This window comes from Anarhichas minor, unplaced genomic scaffold (assembly GCF_050575085.1).
Source record: "Anarhichas minor isolate MPS153535 unplaced genomic scaffold, ASM5057508v1 ptg000017l, whole genome shotgun sequence".
NCBI classification, from domain to species: Eukaryota; Metazoa; Chordata; class Actinopteri; order Perciformes; family Anarhichadidae; genus Anarhichas; species Anarhichas minor.
In genome coordinates, this window is record NW_027466463.1 from 7,767,946 (window position 1) to 7,787,500 (window position 19,555).

Here is a 19,555-nt window from a genome sequence, read left to right on the forward strand (position 1 = left end):
ATGATGGCCGAGGATGGGGGAAATCTCTCCGGGATCCCCGACGCCAGGGGCTCGGAGGGTCGCTCCTCTCTGCCGAGGACTTTCATCCGGCTCAACGACCTGTCCGGCGTCGGGACGGGAGGCGGCGAAGCGGCGGCTGCGGCGGTGGAGCCCGCGCCCCCGGCGCCCCCGGCGCCCCCGGTGCCCCCAGTGCCCCCGGCGCCCGACGCGATCTCCACAGCCGGGGATGAAGCGTCGGCGAGCGGCGACGAGAGCCTGCCCTACCCGGCCATGGCCCCCGTGGTCTTCTTCTACCTGAAACAAACCACCCGGCCCCGCAGCTGGTGTCTCAAGATGGTCTGCAACCCATATCCTTTTTGTACTTTTTTTTTCCAGATAGGAATTTGCTCATGCGCACACGCCTCCCACCTGTGGCAGGTAAGAAACACCTGCTGGGCTGCGCTGCTCTTCCAGCTGACCTCAAGGGTTGACTTATCAGAGGCCTTGGAGGCACAGAGTGAGCACACACAGATGTTGGCATGCATCAGGGTGTGTATCGATTACTACTTTCTTACCGAGTGCATCCGAGCTTCATGACCTATTATGAGCAAAATGGCCTGATCTGATCTGAGGTGTGTGTGTGTGTGTGTGTGTGTCCAGTGCGTTTATTGGTCCCAGTGGAGCTGCATTCACACAGTCACCTAACAGCTTTACTGTTCGCCCTCGATTGATCGATTGTTCATAACCAGAAATGCGTCAACTGTTTTTCTTGTCTTTGTGTGTGTATGGCTGCGGAAGGGTTTGAGTTCTCAGAGCCTTATTGAATCATTCCTGCCACTGACGCGCGTTATTGATTCCATAAGTGTACAGACCTTCGCTCATTCAGTTCTCTGTACTCTGTAAAGGAGGAGAGCAGGGGGGGGGGGGGGGGCTCTCAACGTCCATCTTGCTCTCTTGGTGTGTGTGTGTATGTGTCGTGTGTGTGTTTTTTTGGTGTCTGGCTGTGAGAGAGCTATTGGAGGGAGTGTTTCCTTAGGGTGACACCGCTCTGCTCTGCTGTGTGTGTGTGTGTGTGTGTGTGTGTGTGTGTGTGTTCATGTCTTTCGGATTACCTCCGCTCCTTCCTCCCCCGACTGCCGCCCTCCCACGCCTCACCTCAACTCCCTCCCTCCATCCCTCCACCCCTTCCGCCTCGTCTCTCGCTCCCCTTCCTCTCTCCTCATTTGTCACCGTTTTTGATTGAGATGCCGAGCAGGCCTGTCCTCCTCCTCCTCTTCCCCTGAGGAACGTTGTCCTCTCTTTCGCTTCTTGTTCTTCCCTCGCCCTCCTCTCATCCTTCTTTCCCTTTTTCTTTACTCTGCCTCAGTCTCCACAGCTGATTTACATGTCTGTAAATGTCAAATATTTAAAAGGTCCTACAAATATACTTTTTTTTTTGAAGCATTCGGGGCACATGAGTCCCTCGTGGCTCCTCGGGGAGCAAAGGCGATCGTGGCACTATTATCCAAGTCAGGGCCTCTCAAACATTTTCATATCATGGTCCCCATACGAACAACACGTGATATTGTGCTCTTTCAGGTGTTTAATTCCCAGGTTGTACGGTGTAGCCAAGTGTACGATAATTATCGGATTTATGCGATTGTTTTGCACCGTTGTACGATCCACGCAGCTCTAAAATCAACTTATTTTCTCGATTTTCTTCTTGTCTTCAAAATGTCCGAAAACGGTGAACAAAATGACCCAAAGCCCAAAGAGTTTGAATTTACAATCGCATAAGAAACTCAGCTGAGGAGCTGGAACTCGTTAAAGTAGCTGATTCATTTGTCTGCCCATCCAGTAGTTGCTGCGTTGCAAAAGAACCTGACCCAGGATCTGCTGTAAATGATCCAATCAAATATCACAACCCCTTGCAAAGTCCTTAGTGACGTTTTTCACAACTCCCATAGTAAAACGTGTCGACCTGTTAAGTCTGAGTGCTTGCACGCTGGGATGCACAGTGGGTCCCAAAGCCTGCATTATAAATGCTGACCTGAGGTCCATTGCGTCACCCATCACAGACCTTTGGCACAGATTCATGAATACGTTGCAAACCCTAGTTGTGGCTGCGGCGTAGTCTGGATTCAATGTGCAATAGTTTGCCCTGAAATGGGATAATTCCGGAGTAACATTGGAGTCTTACCTGAGATCAAGTTCTTTTTTCTGTTTTCTGATGGCCGTCTGATTCTACTAAAGTCAGACTGGTTTCTGTTTTTTTTTTTTTGCACGGATCCGTTCTGCAAAGATTCACGGACCCCGCTTTGACATTTTTGAATGAGGATTTGCACGTCTTGAAGTGACTGCTGGGTAATTAGCGACGAAGCCCCCTCTGTTTGTGTGTGTTTACGTGTGTCCCCACGGCTATGTCTACCTGTACTGATTTAGGAAAAGGTCACCGCTTCCGTAATGCATGAAGGTCACTGAGATCGATCCGTCTCTGTGTGCCCCTGTGCGTGCGTGCGCTCCCGTGTTTGAATCCGTGTGCTTCGCGTCCAGAGAGCAAGACGTATATCTTGCTATATTTCTGACCTCGTCCTCTCCCGAGCTGTGGCCCTTCTCTGCCGCTGTCGCTGCTTTCTGGTTGGGAGAGTTAATCCTGCGGTAGTCTCTCCTTCTCCTGCTATAAATACATCCCTCTGTCTGATGCCGTGGCAGACCAACAACATGGGAGCGCCCGACTGATCTCGGGGCCAGAATCCATTCTAAACAGGCATATCCTCGGTAAGCCCTCGGCCTCGGGCGGCCCGCAGCCATTTTCAGCAGTCTGAAGTAATTAGGACCCCTGGATGCTCGCGGAGGTATTTAGGGTTTAATTGAAGACCCCTGGGGTGAACGCTCTGAGTGATGTTTTGCCCAGCACATTGCCTGTGCGAAATCCCCTCTGCTGGTTTTGCTAATGATTCCTCCAGAATCCGCCGCACGATAGAGAGTGAGAGCTTTTCTATGCGGTATGTGTGAGGTTGTGTAAGCAGCACACACACTTTCACAGGACTCCCGTAGGTGTCTCCTCTCTGGTGGGGGAGCTGGATGTTGATGCCAAGACGGAGGAGGAGGGGAGTTTTGGGAACGCGTCCAGCGCGCTCTATATCGTTCGCTCGCGCCGATTTAAGCAGAGGATTACACGGCGCAGAACAGCGAGGGAGGACACCTGGCCGGGCTAGGTGTTTTGTCATCGCGTTGAAATAGCCTCACTGGAGGGCCCGACAACAGCGGAGGGATTTTAGGGAAAACATGCTACCGATTCCTTATTTTTCGCTTCTGTTTCGCTCTCCTGCAGGCTTTCACATTTGTTGCTCCGATGCGTCCGTCAAATAGCGGAAGCCGAAGCGAATGCTTACTCAATCAGCAGAAAATGTCTCCTGCCCTCCCCGTCGCCTGTTCTCCCCTCACCCCCGCTCCTCCTCCTCTTCCTCCTCGTCTGCTTTTCTTCTCCCCACCGTACCCCTCGCTTTTTTTGTTTTCCTCCTCTGGAGTTAAAAGCCTCACGTTGGCTGTAGAGTGAGGAGGTGTGTTTCTGTGTGTGTGTGTGTGTGTGTGTTTCTGTGTGTGTGTGTGTGTGTGTGTGTGTGTGTGTGTGTATGTGTTTGCCATCTCTGACGGCCTCCAAAACCAGTAGAAGAAGAAGGGGGGAGAAAAATGAGGAACAAAACCGAGGCTCAGTTGAAGAGCCGTTTGGGATTTCAGAGAGCATTTTTTAAGAGGTGAAAAAGTAGGCCCATACCAGCCATCAACTTTACTTTCATATCCCCCCCCCGCCCCTCGTTCCTTAGAGAATTTCAGACATTTCCAACTTCTTGCCGTTCGAGAGCTTCATCCTATGAACTGAATGCTCTCTGAAATTCACCGGGAGGCTGAAATGAACATGACGGATTATGTATGATGAATTATTAATTTACTTAACCATGCTATAGGCCTTTTTGTGTGTGTGTGTGTGTGTGTCGGCGTGTGATGGAATGGGGGTACTTTTTTTTTTTTACTCCATGATTCATGTGACTTGATGAGCATGTGATGTGACTCGAGCATGTATTTTGCATGTAAAGTGCTCGCTGCAAGAGATGTGTTTCCGTGTGTATATTTAGAGCTGCGCACGCAATCATTCAGCGAATGACAGCTAGCTGAGATGCTAGAAGTAGAAATTGACGTCTCTCACGTCAATTTCTACTCGCCAGACGGATGAGGTCAGCCGGCGGTGTTGCGTGCACGCTGAGCGTGACTGTTGACCAATGAGAAGCTTTGTGGACTAGCTGATGACCAATCAGGGGAATTGGAGGCCGTCAGCAAGTCAGCTGGACAAAAAAACGTTGGGAGCTGAAAGTTTGCGAAAGGGAATGGCACAAATTTCAATTTCAACGCTGGTGCTTTTCATCGGCTGTGCTCCCGATCTTCATTTCCCTTGACCATCTCCTGTAAAGAGTTAAATCACACAGTCATGTGATCAATATAAACACTTTAAGTGATGCAGATATCTAAAACGTCGATTGTCATCAATATTCTGTCACTCGAGTCAAATAACAAGGCCTTTTCTTAGAACTGACATCTTCCACTAATCATGCAACATGCAGGTTGAAATACATCTCTGAAGAAGCAGCTATAAGAGGTATGGCTTATACACTCAATAGACCAGAATGCAATGCATTGATGATTTTACGAATGCTTCCATTCACATGATCGGTATCGAGTGGAGTAGAACAGAAAGTATCACATGAAGTACTCTGTTGGTATCACTATCACTTTAAGGGTACTGGTAATGGTATCATCTTTCTTCAAACAATACCCAGCCCTACTTCCTGCCGTCGTGCATTCCTTCGAGGTGACCAAAAGGCATTCTGGGAAACGAAGGAAACCGATGCGTTAAGTAAAGAGGGGAAATGGGGGACAGCAAGTACGTATCCAATGGCACCTTTCTGTGAGCTCACTGCCAGAGACACACTTGTGTCTAGCTCTGCTCTCTAATTCCTTTTTAAGATGGAAACAAAATGGTAGAATAAAAAAAAGACGTTCATAACTGGCAGCCACAGAACTCTTAATGAAAGCACAGCTGTATGGACAAAAACATCGAGAGAGCACCCACTCTTGCTGGCGTGGGCGCGCACGTGTGTGTGCGGGGCTTTGTTATTGTGCTAGAAAAATCTTTTTTACATTCAGAACCCAATGCTAGTTAGTGGAGATTTATCACCGAGCTTCTTGCTTCTTGCTTCTTGGCTTTCGGGCAGGAAGGGAAATGAGTAAGCGTTCATCACATCCCAACCCAAATATCAGCTGCGGCATTTATGAACAGCGGCGATGTTATTTCTTCGTCCATATCGTGCGCCCCCCTACCGCGTGTGCTTAAAAACGCGACTTACATCTGTTGTGTACGCGCTCACTGGCAACCATGGGTGTTTGAAGAAAGCGAAGGCTCCTTTCGTTTTTTTTTTTTTAGCAAATATGTGTTGGACTCAATCCAAACGCCGATCCGCCGACCGATAGATCAGTCTGCTGGCGGTGAAACGCTCTTGACGCGCTGTACAGTATGTGTGATTCAGACGCCTTGAAAGCGCCAATTATTGATGAATAACAGGAGTGACAATCAAAAAATGATAGAGAGAGAGAGAGAGAGAGAGAGAGAGAGAGAGAGAGAGAGAGAGAGAGAGAGATATGGTGGAAGGGAGCGAGGCCAAGCTCAGACTGCAGTAAGGTGTGAGTAGAGACTCGGTATGAGGTCTGTTCTTAATGAGGAGCTTTGTTTAAGCTGTTAAACTGCAAACAGGCCGAGCACAAAGAAACCCCTTCTTTGTGCTCGGCCTGCTGCTTGTTTTTCTGATTGCCACGCTGTAGTTTCAACCTATAGTCAGCTCATTAAAGCACTTACGTTTTCTACTCCGCACACCTGGTGTTTGTGGTAGTTTTTTTTTTTTTCCTGGGAAAATCCCTTCCGTCGTTGCACACAAAGTGACACATTATTACACGTTACCAAAACTGCAGCGGGGTATCATTGGGGCCCGGCTAAAAGCATTTTGAACGTTTGAACATTTTAGCGTTCCCATTGAAATCTCACGCAATAATATAAAACCATTAAACGGTTTGAATACGGGCCTACTGGTGCAAAAGGCACCCTGTGGTGTATCGATGTCTGTTCGGAACACTGTAGAGTTTCTATGAGTCACTGCTCCATTCAGTTTTCACTGCGGATGTATTGAATTCTTTTTATGCCTCAACACTGAAGAAAACAGAACAGAAAGTTGAGTGTCCACGAGAGAGGAACGGAAACAGATAAGGGCGCTGTTAATAAGTTAATACGCCGATATGGCTACATGAATAAAACCAACCTCACTCACAGGACAATTTCCACAGCCAATTCTCTCTCTCTCTCTCTCTCTCTCTCTCTCTCTCTCTCATTGCACCTGCAAACACTATGCAACAGATACAAGTACTGAAAACATATGTACATGCCGTATTAGTACGTTTACATGTCACAACTGAAGCTCTGTTTCAAAATGTTGCGCTATAGTTTGGTCGAGAATCGATCGTTCGGCAAGGAAAATGGTGCAAAAATGGCGGATTCACACCAAACACAGCAACGAATACTGGGAAATGGAATCTGGTGTTTTATTTATTGTTTCATCATCGGTGAACCAGGCCCAAGCATGCGTACCTGTTATGTCGCGTCTCACCTGTTCGGTGAATGAACAGTTGGAAGACACTTTAATTGGAAGGATTTATAACATGAAAAAACAACTGCAGCAAGTGTCGAGTTTCATTTACACTTCATGTGTTGATGTTCCTCAGGAAGAACGGTGCAGTGGAATTAATTAAAACGAGTATTTGTATTTGTGATGGATTCAGAGCTGTGGGAATGACCACTGTAAAAGGTCTCCCATTTGAGACATCGTACTTGTAATTCCAACCCATCCCGTGTTTATTCGGGCTAGTATTTGAGACCTGGACATATTTCGGTATTTACTGTCGATGAACATGGAAAGGCAGATGAAGGAAGAAAAACATTATGGTGCTCCAGACACTGCTTTAACCAGTGACTAAAAAAACCAACAAAACAAAATCACATAATCAATTGCAAGTACTCAAGGGTGTCTCAGAAGTGTCTGCCTGTCTGGCTTTTACCTCCAGTGGAAAGCCTTAGCAGGCTAATGTAAGCACTGAGAACAGATTGCATTCGAGTACTGCCTGTTGTTTTATTCACAATGGAGCTCTGCGGACTGAAGGTGGTGGGTTTGTGGCCGCTCTCCAGCGAAGCCATCGCGGGTTCTCTAATTACCTGCGTAACCCGGTTTCTCAGAATAACCCGGTTACTTAAGTGCCAAAAGTGACTTGAGTTTGTGGGCCGGGCCTGGCAGCTGTCTTTGTGTGTGTGTGTGTGTGTGTGGGTGTGTGTGTGTGTGTGTTGGCAGGGGAGGACCGGCTAACCTGATACACACCCGGTGAGACTCCGACCACAGTGATTCAGGGGCAAACCGCTAAACTCCAGTGTAGACTGCCAGACAGCAGCAGGAAGCACTCTCACTGTCTCTCTCCCTCTGTGTGTGTGTGTGTGTGTGTGTGTGTGTGGCTGTGTCCATGTGTCAGTTTATGGTGTTTCTAAATGTGCTTTGTGCTCAAAGTTTAAACATTGATCTGTTTGTTTTTGCGCCCGTTTCCAAGTATGAAAAGCATTTTTTTCTGCGGTTCTTTTGTGTGTGTGTGTGTGTGTGTGTGTGTGTGTGTGCCTCTCTCTTGATTGTGGCTGAGGCAGCAGCAACATTTACGCACTTGTATTCTGGGGTGTTGCTTCCTTTCTCTTGTCAGATTCTGTTGTGCTCTTCCACCCCCCGTGACTCCGGTGGCCTAGTTAACAAATTAATGTGAATCCTGTTAAAGAAGAAAAAAACCACATGGCTAGCTTCCCAAACAGAGGAAAAAGAAGGAGAGTTGGAGGAAAAGAGAGAAAATAGGAGCGGCGGAGGAGTCAGATGTCAGGAGGTAGTGAAGCAGAGAGGGAGGGACTTCACAAAGTCTTATGTAAAAATCACTTGGCGGTGTGTGTCTCACCCGCCCATATTCTTTGTCTTTGTTGTCCGCGGTTTGAAATGCGCAAAGTCACGCGTGCGTGTTTGTCTCTGCACGGCAAAGTTTATCCCTGATTTTCAATCAATTCTTTGTACGGGGAGAACAATTAGTGCGCATGAAACACAGCGCTTAATGACTGCTACTTCAGATAACGGCTTGTCATGAAAAAAAGAAAAGAAGTCCTTCCACTGTCATCTGCAGTTAGTTATCCGGAACGGCGGTCTGGTTAGATGATTGGTTCGGTTAATGGGTTGGACGCTTTGACGGTCGGCTGTTTGGTTAGGCGGTAGGTAGGTTACCTGGGTGGGAAGGTGATTGGGTGATTATCCCACTGGTTGGCAGGGTGGTTGGTTGGTTAGTTGGTTGACTGGTATAGGTGCCTGTTGACTGAATGATCGGGTGTTGGACTGGTTGGTCGATTGGTTGGCTGACTGGTTGGGTATTTGGTTGCTTGGGGTTTATTTAGTTCTTTGACTAATTGGATGGTTTAATGGTGATTTAATTGGGTGGTTTCTTGGTAGATTTGTGGGTTGACTGGTTGGATATTTGATTGGTCCATTGGTCGATGGTGTGGTTTGCCGATTGGGGGGGTAAATTTGTGTGTTCACTGGCTGGGTATTGAATTGGGTTTGTGGGGTGGTTGATTGGTTGGATAATTGGCTCCTGACTGGTTGTTTAGGTTGACTTACTTACTACTTTTTTACTCTTCAACGTGAAATGAAGTTGGTAGGCTACAAGTTACAGCTAAAATGGTTGAAATATTACAATTAATTTATACACCCACCCTAAAACAAAGCGTTTGAAGAAATCAAATTTCTTAAAGAAATCCAACTTTTGAAAATGTAAATCTATCCTGCGTTCACTTGATGCTAACAGGTTACAAAATAGTACCTAGATCTCAAGTTCAGTCCTGGAAACAACAGAGGTGTTTCCATTTGATATGCAACCTACTATACAGTCTATACACATATAAAGTGTATCAAAAGCAATGAGGACATGACCTTTCTAAATTTGTTTTATTTTCCTTCTCATTTTATAATGAGTTTTTCGTCTTCTTCCTCAGCCCCTCTCTTCTCGGGCTGTTCCGTGAGATGGCTGTAAGTTTATGTAGGACTCAGTCCAGGATTTTCCTACCAGATTTTTCTCATTAGGGTATTGTAGGAGACTCGAGCTTGGCTCCACAGAGTGGCAACAGAAAGGGGGGGGGGGGGGGGGGGGCGGGGGGCAAGCTATACACTTACTCTTACTCAGCAAAATCTCACTGGGCGGCTAAATCGAGTTATCTTTTAACTGTCTCACGTCATAGCCAATACCTCAGTCTCTCTGCTTTCTCCTCCACCTCTCTGCTTACTCACCTCGCTTCACCTTTTCTCTCCATCCCTCCACATACTTCAGTATTCTCCAGACGTATTCACTCCGAGGCTTCCTAGAACGCTGCCCCTTCTTTCTCTTCTTCACAACAAGCTACCATAGCTACTATAGACATATTAATAAGTTGGTGAACAGCACAGGAGGGGATGCCATGTCTGACAGAAGTGCACTTTTTTGGACCCTGTTACTAACTGGGGACTCAGGTGGCGTTGACACACACCAGATCTGACCGCTTGCCTTATCTCAGTGACCAACACACACACACACACACACACACACACACACACACACACACACACACACACATCTTCTCAAGGGGCAAACATGCAGAGCGTCTAGTCGGTCGACTGTCAAAATCCGCCCGCTAAGGAATTGCCGGCATTTTCAATAATTCACACGCACAGGAGCACATCTTTCTCGCCACTTTTGTCTCTCCCCCTCCGCCTCCCTTCTCCTCCCCTCCTCGCTCTCTGTATCTCGATCTCGATCGCTCTCTGTCAAGTCATCAGGACACTAATCAGGATTTTCCCGCAGCAGGAACGGGGAGTCTGGTGGAGGAGCGAGGAAAAAAAAGAAGAAGAAAAAAAAGCGGGAGCTGTCTTATTATAGATAACAAACGAGGGATATAAATACCTCTTGGGGTGGGAAGCTTATATAAGAGTCATGATGGGTCCATTGGCCTCTCAGCCCGCCTGTGCACAAGATTATGTGTGTGTGTGTGTGTGTGTATGTCTCTCTCTACATCTCTGTGCAATGTGCATATGTGTCCTGTCCATAGCCTTGTTCAGCTATATAGCTCCCATAGATCTGTTTGCTTGCCTCCACCTACAGCCAGTGCCTTGATAAATCCCTCCCTTTAAAGCTCCTACAAAGACAGAGTTTTCAGTCAACGTAAGCATGAAAAGCTAACTCTCTACAGCTGATAAAGCGTGCCGTTGACAGCTTTCATTTCAGCTATCATTACTCAGAGTTTAGAGCGGTACATCTGCCTGTGTGTGTTGTGTGAGAACGGAAAGCTCATATGACAAGAATAATGGGCCCACAGGCCTCGCATGCAAAGCTCTACTGTAACTGTGGGTTAAGTGTGTGTAGTGTGTGCAGCTAATGTATGGGAAAGTCCCTGTGTGTATCTGTGTGTGTGTTGTCGTACTGTTATTTAGAGGTTGGAGGTCGTTATCGGTGGAACCGGGCTCGATGGCTGAGCAGACGCCACGAGTGCCGCGGTTACGTTCGGACACACACGCATTACGAGGTCCACTTTCTCTCTGGAAATATCTGCGTGCATGTGATCACCTCCCGATAATAATCTGATCAACAGCTATGGTCCCCATGAAATGACAGTCGTACCTTGAGACCAGGGGATGGGGGGCTGTTCTCTTAGTGACCAAAAAAAGCCAACAATTCGCTTTTCTCTTTTTAATAAATATAACTGCTCTCACCTAGATTTTTGTGTGGTTAGTTTGATGTTCAGTTACAGATTAATTTAGTTAGGTATTATTACTTTGACTCAGATGTTCCGCTCAACAGTTATTTGGCTTTTTCCTGCTCCAAACTATCGGTATTATATCGGCCTTTAAAATCCGCTGTCGGTCGACCTCTACTGTAATCACTCCGCTCCACTTCAGTGCCCCTTTCCCTGCGATCCCTTTTGCTCAGGCATTGGCACTGACATGACAATATACACACATACACACTTAAACACACACACCTACACACACACATTGGGCTCTCTCCCCTCGGCGCTCGGCCCAAATCACTGTGACATTTACAGTTTCGCAGCCATTAGAGCTTAATGTCCCGGGGGGGGGGGGGGGGGGGGGTGACTGCATGATAGTGGCTTCTCCGGAATCAGATCACATCATTTTGTGAGAGTGCCGAGCCCCAGCGTCATTTGTTACACCGCTACACCTGCACCGGGATCAGCTGAGGAGGGAGCGGGATCAGGTCCCAACGAGCCCCGAGGCTTACCGGGCTCAAAGGCGGTTACAGGGTCAGGTGGAAACAGGTGTAGTCTGCTAAATAGAGCAATGTCACAGATCAGCGCATTAGCACCTGATGATAGAGTCATCCTTGTTATTAAGTGAATTTGATATATGGATTTGTATGTGGCCGTTGTTGCCATCAGCTGCCTGATTTGAATGTCGGAAAAAAGCAAATTTGAGTATTATTTGTAGTCTTGTGTTGTCTTAAAATACGAACAGGAGATTTCCTGGTATTGAGGCCGGGGTTTGATGACAGCGCAGTAAAAAGAACAGGAGTAATTAACGACACACGATTGTGGCCGCCCTCAATTAGGTTGCAGATTTAAGGGAACTGGTGTTGGGTTTACTGGGACACTTAAGTCCTGAGCTTTATCTGCTGTGACAGGCAAGTGTCAGCTTTCAAAAAGGTCTTATTCACATTTATTTTATTGAACTTTGGAGATACTGGTACATAGATTGTGTTATACCTTTGGACCAGGTTAGTTTCACCCTGTTTTCAGTCTTTATGCTAAGCTAAACCAACTGCCTCCTGGCTATAACATTAGCTTCATGTTTACCATACGGACGTGGGTTAGCAGACGGCGGCCCGTTTTCGCCTTAGTCCAACACTCACTCTCCTTTTATCTCTATAATAGATTGAATATCTGGCTCTATAGCTGCTAAATGCTCTGCTACGTTCACTAGCTAGCCATTAACTTTGGTCTGTCGGCCGTTTGTTTACCAGGCAGGGAGTGTACAGTGGCTTCAGTGCCGTTTTGACGTAAACAGCCTCACAGCCTCGTCAGCTGGAAATGTGGCTGACGAGTTCTGTGAAACTGAACCAGTGGTACATCTGTGGGCAGTAAAACCAAACACTGAGCAGAAAGATGCTAATACTACCACCAGCAGTTACTACCAGCGACATCTTTCACATTAAAAACATAGCAATCATTGCTCATATTATCCACGCCAGCAGGATTATGCGATCGGGCGCTTGCGTGCCTGCACCCGTGAGTGAGCGAGTGCACCTCTGTGTCTGTCCACGGCTAATCTTGCTAATCTTGCTACAGCAAACTGCATAATATTTTGGGTTGCTCAGAAATAGCCGCATGGTGAAGGACCTCATGTGGTTGCGGTGACTCACATTTCCTCAAAACACCTAGTATTGCTTGTTTTCTACTGCCATTGACTGCCTGCCGACTTCATATATGTTCATACTTGTTTTAACCAAATAATCCTCTCAACACAATCTTAAGTGTATTATACACAGTAAGTATGTTATATTGTGAAACACAATTCACATTACATTTCATACACATTACATTTCATGCTGCTTAGCATCATTGCTTCAGCAGAAATTTATGGCGGATTAGCCCCTGAATCGTGAAGCGGAAAGTAATGAAAAAAAGGTTGGACAAAGTAATATAAAAAATACAAATCATCCATATACCTGGAAAGCCCACCAGCCACCCCAAACACTCTCGCAGCGGCAGCAGCTCATCACAATGAGCCAGACATCTGCAGTGTGCATCCCACACAGATACAAATGATACCTAAATGCAAACAGTTCCTCCATCACACATATTGCATTCAGACGCTCCCACACGTTCATGAATGTGACAAAATCATTTCTGGGAGGAAGAAAAAAATAAATAAAAATGCATTCGCTCCACCCGAGGGTGCAGGCCATCCCACATGCAGGATGAGAAAGAGAGGTGAGATGTGCTTTTTGTCTTGATTAGTATTTGTTCTCATCCTCTCTCTTCCCACTCTTTCCCCTGTGTGTGTGTGTGTGTGTGTGTGTGTGTGTGTGTGTGTGTGTGTGTTTTAACAAGTGTGCATACTGTTGCGTACCATTCTGTAAGATCTGTTCTTTATTAGTCTTCATATTACCAAAGGCTAACTCAGCATTGCTGGGCCACAGGCTCATGGGGAGGTCTCGCTGCTCTGTTGCGTGCGTGTGTGTGTGTGTGTGTGTGTGTGCGTGTGTGTGTGAGTGCAATCAACCCTGGGTAACTGCATACAGTTTGCAGATGTAGACAGAGAGGGAAACCCTGTCTGGTCCCCGGAGAGGTTTTGTGCACATGTGACGTGAAACAAGCTTGCACTGTATGTTTGTTTGTGCGACATGTAATCCAGCGCGAGTGTGTTTACCTGTATTTATGTTCTGATTGCGTAGTTGCCAGCCCTCGCCATGTGTGTGTACAGTATGCTGTTTTTTTTCTTCTTCTTTTTTTCGTGGTAGTCAGTAGTGGCTCAGATGGCACATGTAGTCTATCTGAGCGTGTGTGTACTGCACTTTGTAACACACTCACACACACACACTTACTGTGCACACACACACACAAAGTGCATGGAGGGGAGCCTCCGCGCTCGTGGTTACGGTGTCCCTCGTTAACATGCTCTGTTCAGGATTTCCTACAAGATGTGGCTTCAAAACCAGTTCCAGACTGCTCTCTCTCTCTCTCTCTCTCTCTCTCTCTACTGCCTACTGAGAGAGAGAGAGGGCGTCTGCTTCTAATTTAAAGTACTCCCTGGCTGTACACCTCTGGGTCCTAACTCCCCTCTGTGTTGAGGCAGGCCACCAAGTGCCTCTTAAAGAAAAACACAAATTAAATTCATAAATAAAACCGTGTGCCTGTGGCTCGCAAGGGACCTCTGGTTGTTTGCCTTTATCCTTCTTATTCTTCTGTGCGCATCGAACAAAAGCTGGTCTCGTGCTCCTCTCCCTTGATAGAAAGCCGCTTGTCTTATATCAGTGTGGTCAGTCTTCATAATGGGTAGTTACGTATGCAGAAGAGTAACATCTGATAGCACGCTTTCAAGGAAGTCACGGATAATTATTAAAGATTGCATCGTAAATTAGGGGAAGCCATCATATCATTTTATGTTTTTTTTTTGATAAATGGTGTGATGGTAAATTTACTAGGAATTCTAATGCAACCAGAGCTATTACGAAGTGTCGTTGCAGTCGTCTTTTTGAAATGCCATGTAAACTAGAGACCTGGTCAAAGTAAAATGGGCAGGGGATTATGTTAACATAAGTAAGCCTTTAGCGATTGCCGGAAATGCCTTTTTTGTTGGAACTCAATTAGGCTCTCCAAAATTTGTGAATCACCGCAACCACGAGGTCCTTGATTATAGGGTCATAAATTGGCACAGAAAATATTAGCACAATAAGTCCAAGTATGTGAGATTAACAGTGGACAGACGGACAAATACATACGCACGCACGCACGCGACCACAAGCGTATGATCTCCCTACTTATGTCTGACAGGATAAAAATGTGGGACCGAGGAGACATTCTGGTCTCAGGTGTCGAACTCCTGCTCTTTGTACGACCACCTCCCGACAACCTCCGTGCGGTACTTGCGAAAATTAGTATTTTATTTCCTGCAAAAATGTAATAATTTGTTTAATAATAGTAAGCATAATTTCCTGGGGACATGTTTAAATGGTGAGGCAAAATCTCAGCAGACACATTTCTACCATCTCATTGTTTATGTCTTTATTTTGTACAACCCAATCATGAATATTTCTCTGTCAGATGAATTAAAACTCCTTATATTACCCACTGTCTCACACCTGTGGTATAGGCTCAGTGCTGTAGATTGCGAAAATAATATTAAGAGCATATTTCCTGTACATCCCATTTTCTTGCTGCCAAACATTATTATTTTATAAGCTCACTCAGTCACGGCTTTTCTGTTTGGGTTTTGTTCAACAAATTTGCCTTCCGCTACATAATCCGGTACGCTTGTCCACACATTTTTTGTTGTTGTCGCAATGTTCCATCTTTTGCTTGATTTGACAGAGGGGCTTTGCTTCTGTGAGGCTCCGGAGTAAAACTGCATTAAACATGTCACTCACAAGTTTTCCCTGAAGCAAAATCTGTATTACACAACTATTCCGTGAACATGCAGGTCAGATAAATGAACGTGCACCACAGCGAGTGAACATGCTGAGTTCGCATTCCTGATGCTAATACAGGAGAAGGCCGGAGGGAGAGGGGGGAGGGGGGGGATAAAGCTAGCTGGCAAGATGTGGTGTCGAGCAAACGGTGTATGAGGCCAAAACTGCTGTGGAGATGAGTTGACTGACATTGTTTGGTTTCGTGAAAGATTTGACTTAAAATCTCCTTCATGCTGAACTACCCCCCAAAAGATTCACTTCCTCCATCTATGTTAGCGCGAAACCTTTCCAGGCAAACTGCTGCTGTTTCCTTCTGCAGTGCACACCTGTACCCTCAGATATATGGCGTTTGTTTCCACCAGCCTCTCAGGGTATTTTTCATCGATCCCACTCTCATTACTTCGTCAACCCTCCTCCCTCTGTGCTCATCTGTTGCTTTCAAATGCCACAGCTGGAGTCAAATTGCTTTGATTGAAACTTCTGACGGAGATTCGAGGAAGATCGACGGAGTCCGCCGTGCAGAGAAAATCATGTGCTCGGCCTATTTGTAATTGTTTTTGTCAGTTTCGCTGCCAAATTTTGACACTTGAGTAAAACAATTTAGGTGAGAGAGAGCGCGAGAGAAAAAGCTGGGTGGACGAATGGGAGGCAGAGAACCGTTCATATAAATGCAATACCAGTGTTGGCCTGGAGCTCATTTCTGATTGGCTGGTTCGGTTCAGCGGTGCAGCTCATTGGTCATTTCTCTATAAGGGAAGTGGCCCCCAGCTTTCAGTGAGGCCCCTACTGTACCCTCAGTCTCTGGACTGACCATGATGACCAAAGAAAAATTAGATTTATATGTTATTGTTGTTGTATAAATGTAATTATTGGTGCTGCTGGACCGAACCCGTTAATACAGGTGCGTGCCTCCCTTTGTGAGCGGCAAGAAGAAGAGCAGACAGTTGTTTCACCACGGTGAAAATGTTGTTTTTGAAAGGCGGATTGTGGATTGAAGCAGAATATTCCGTCAGATAAAAACATGAAGTGAATTTTGAAATAACACCTATCTTTTCTAATCAATTTAGACTTTTTGACACACAATTCTGAAACAACACTCTGCAGACGTCACTGGAATCTGATTCTGTAAATTGCGTAATTCTAAAATGCTTATTCTTTACACCCGCAACTGTGCAGAAATAACAGCTTCAAACAGAATGAATAGATGTGCAAAAATTCATTTAGAATTCAAATATCAACGTTATGAACCAAGCTTTGAACTATTTGGTACAGCCCGAGCACACACACTGACTAACTGCAGGGCTTAATCAATGGGGAACGATATAACAGGTAAAAGATCGGGTGGTTGGTCAGTTGAACGTCTCATCCACTGAATTTCAATTTAGTAGTTCTGACTTTGGGACCAAGACGCTTGTGAAAAAATATGCCAAAGTTGGTAGGCTACACCTGTTATGTCTTTGTGTCAGTTACATATTTAGTCAGCATTTCATATTCATGTAGCTCATCTCATTTTCAGGTTGTGAACACTAGGCTACCTACTGCAGTGCTTCCCCCTCCTCAGCCAACAACACATGCTTTCGGGTCTCAATGGAATCTTTGGGTTTTAGTGATTCATAACTTTACTTTCGAGCAAATGTTGAAAGCTAAATCTAAATTAATTCTGCGAGGGATTTGAACGGATTTAGTTTGTAACGGCGGATTCAATTATGGATTCTGATGTAACACAATCTTATCGAACCCCAGATCTAATTAGCATGTTTCGTCACACTGTCTGCCTTTGTGTGACGGCGGAATACAATAAATCATCATGCAGCCGTGCTTTTACATTTACATGCATACATATTTAATTCTACCTGCTCTATGTTATCAGGGTTGGCAGTGCTTTGGCTCTCAGGGGTCCTCGAGGGGAAGCCCTAGCATAATGAGTAATTGTGCAATTCCTCTATACTTCAATTAACTCCAAATTATCCCATTTAATGAGTGTATAAGAACGGCTATTGTAATCATAAGTTTCCCTCCCACCACTTTAGTCCCCCTACGTACAGAGCAGACAGTCACGATTCTGCAACGCAACTCTCCCCATATGACGGTTCCCTGGGGGCAAAAACTCCTCAAATGTTATCCGTCTTAGTGATTCCGAATGATTGTGTTTGTGAGTAGAACATCGGTTATTCTGTTCCACATGCTACCTCCTCCCTTGTTGATGTGGTTCACAGCCTGCAGAAGACCATGAAATACCTCAACTAACACTTTAAACGACCGTAAACCTGGAGTCAGGATATTTCTAGGATATTGTTTCCGAGACGTACCGCGCCTGGCTGCTTGACCGCGATAACGTCCGGAGAAGACGGTTCATGTTCTGTCATTGGCCGGCGAGCCTGCTTCCATGAGTGCCTTTTTTGGAACGCACCGGGACGTTGTGCAGCAGCTCAGGGACAGCGGTCGTGCCGTCGGAGAGATTAGGCCGCCGCGCCGCTCTTCAGCCAGAATGAGCCTGACTGATGAGCGAGCCTGAGACGTCTGTGCGCTACGAGCGCTCTTATAAATCAGGCCCCGTTCTGAATTATTCAGTACATCTTTACCCCAGATGAAATGGAGAGGGAGAACGGGAAGCAATAAAAAAAGGGGGGGGAAAGATATGACCACCCGGGAAGAAAGAACAATGAAGTGCGGATGAAATAGCGGGAGAGAAAGGGGAAGAGGTGAGGGATTGCAAAGAGAAGGAGTGCTGGAAGCCACCTGCTTCAAATACAAATCGTCCAATTGCTGTTTGGTTTTCTTAGGAGTGATGAAAGGATTCAAAATTTGAAATCATAATCGTCCATTTATGCTTTAGGTTTTGCTTTTTTTATTTAGCCATGCTAGCACTAGGCTCTATAACCATGGTCCCCCCAGAGGATGGACCCTGCTGACTTTAGGGGGCCAAAAAGAAGTCTTCTATAGAAGTCTATGAGAAAATGACCCAACCCTCCAGGGTACGCTTTAGGGCACATGGCGTGTTGGGGGCAGGCTGGTGAAACAGCCATAAGACCTCTCGAGTCTTTATATAAGCAAACAATAAAAATTCTGGACAAAAGGCCGTTGCACTTTCACCATTGTAGGGTATTGGAGAAGCATAATTTACTGAGCTTTAACAATTTTAGATTGTTCTCAAATTTGTGCCTGGTCTATAGACTTTTAAATGGTTTGGCCCCGCCTCCACTCCGTGACTTTGTATATACTCGCTCAGCAACTTCTATTAGATCAGCGAGAATATCCTCTACACGAGACTGTACAATACCATTTTGCCGCACTACTTTTGGTCAATCAGCCTTCTCTGTAAAAGCAACACACCAGTGGAACACCCTGCCTGAAGGTGTGAGGAGCTGCAGCACTATTAGCACTTTTAAAGCCAACTCAAAAAGTATTTTAAAAACTGCACAACACTGCACACACTGACCTCAATTCTTGTGGTCTTTTCTGACTTGATTTTATTGACACACATTGATTTTTGATGTGCTATTTGTGTGTAGCGTTGTATTGGGTGTCTTGTATGTTTTTTTGTGGTATATCTCTGTATTATGTATTTTCCTTTTACTGTGTTATTGTCTTGTCCTTGTTTGACCTGCCAAGGGACTGCAGATGCAAATTATAGCTTAAGCTACAATCTGGTACAGTGCATCGAATGGAGACATTTATGTTTAAACTGTACATGGTCCCTTTTAAATAAATAAAATAAAATAAAATAAATGGCCACCGCAGCATCGTGCGGTCTGCGAGTTGTCTGTTTTCGTCTTAGTTTATCGAACAGTCTGGTTTTCTCCACAATGAGCACTGCTCCGTCACAGAGCAGCTATAGCAAGACTGTACACTCCTGATATAAGCTGCGTACTTTCATTCAGCTTCAACCCACGACCCTCCTCCATCCTTTTTGACCTTTTACCGACGAGCTTTATTTTTTCTCTCCAATCACCACTCTTTAAATGTTTGATCCCATATCAATCCCTTCTTTCCGGACACTTTTATTTTCCTCTCCGTCTCTGCTCTCTTCTCTTTCTTACTCGTTCTTTTTCAATTTTTTTTCCATCCTTCTGGTATGCTGCCTTCCCCCCCTCAGCCAGAGTTGCTATGGTGATATGAGTTTTATATATATATATATACTGGGAGCTTCTTTTTCTTCTTCTTTCCCCTTCTTACTGGTTTTTCCCTTTTGTCTTTTTGTTTCTGACTGGCAGCTTTATGCAGAGGATGCAGCCATTGTTTCTGCCTGTGA

At 45.7% G+C, this 19,555-nt stretch overlaps 1 protein-coding gene across 1 annotated transcript in view; it reads left to right on the forward strand.

Moving 5' to 3' along the window:
- The window catches only part of cacna1g (calcium channel, voltage-dependent, T type, alpha 1G subunit), a 208,022-nt gene continuing 188,467 nt past the window's right edge, over nucleotides 1-19,555 (forward strand). The window contains exon 1 of the mRNA XM_076093207.1: nucleotides 1-347. Within this exon, the coding sequence (XP_075949322.1) occupies nucleotides 1-347 (347 nt within the window). The remainder of the gene's footprint in view (nucleotides 348-19,555) is intronic.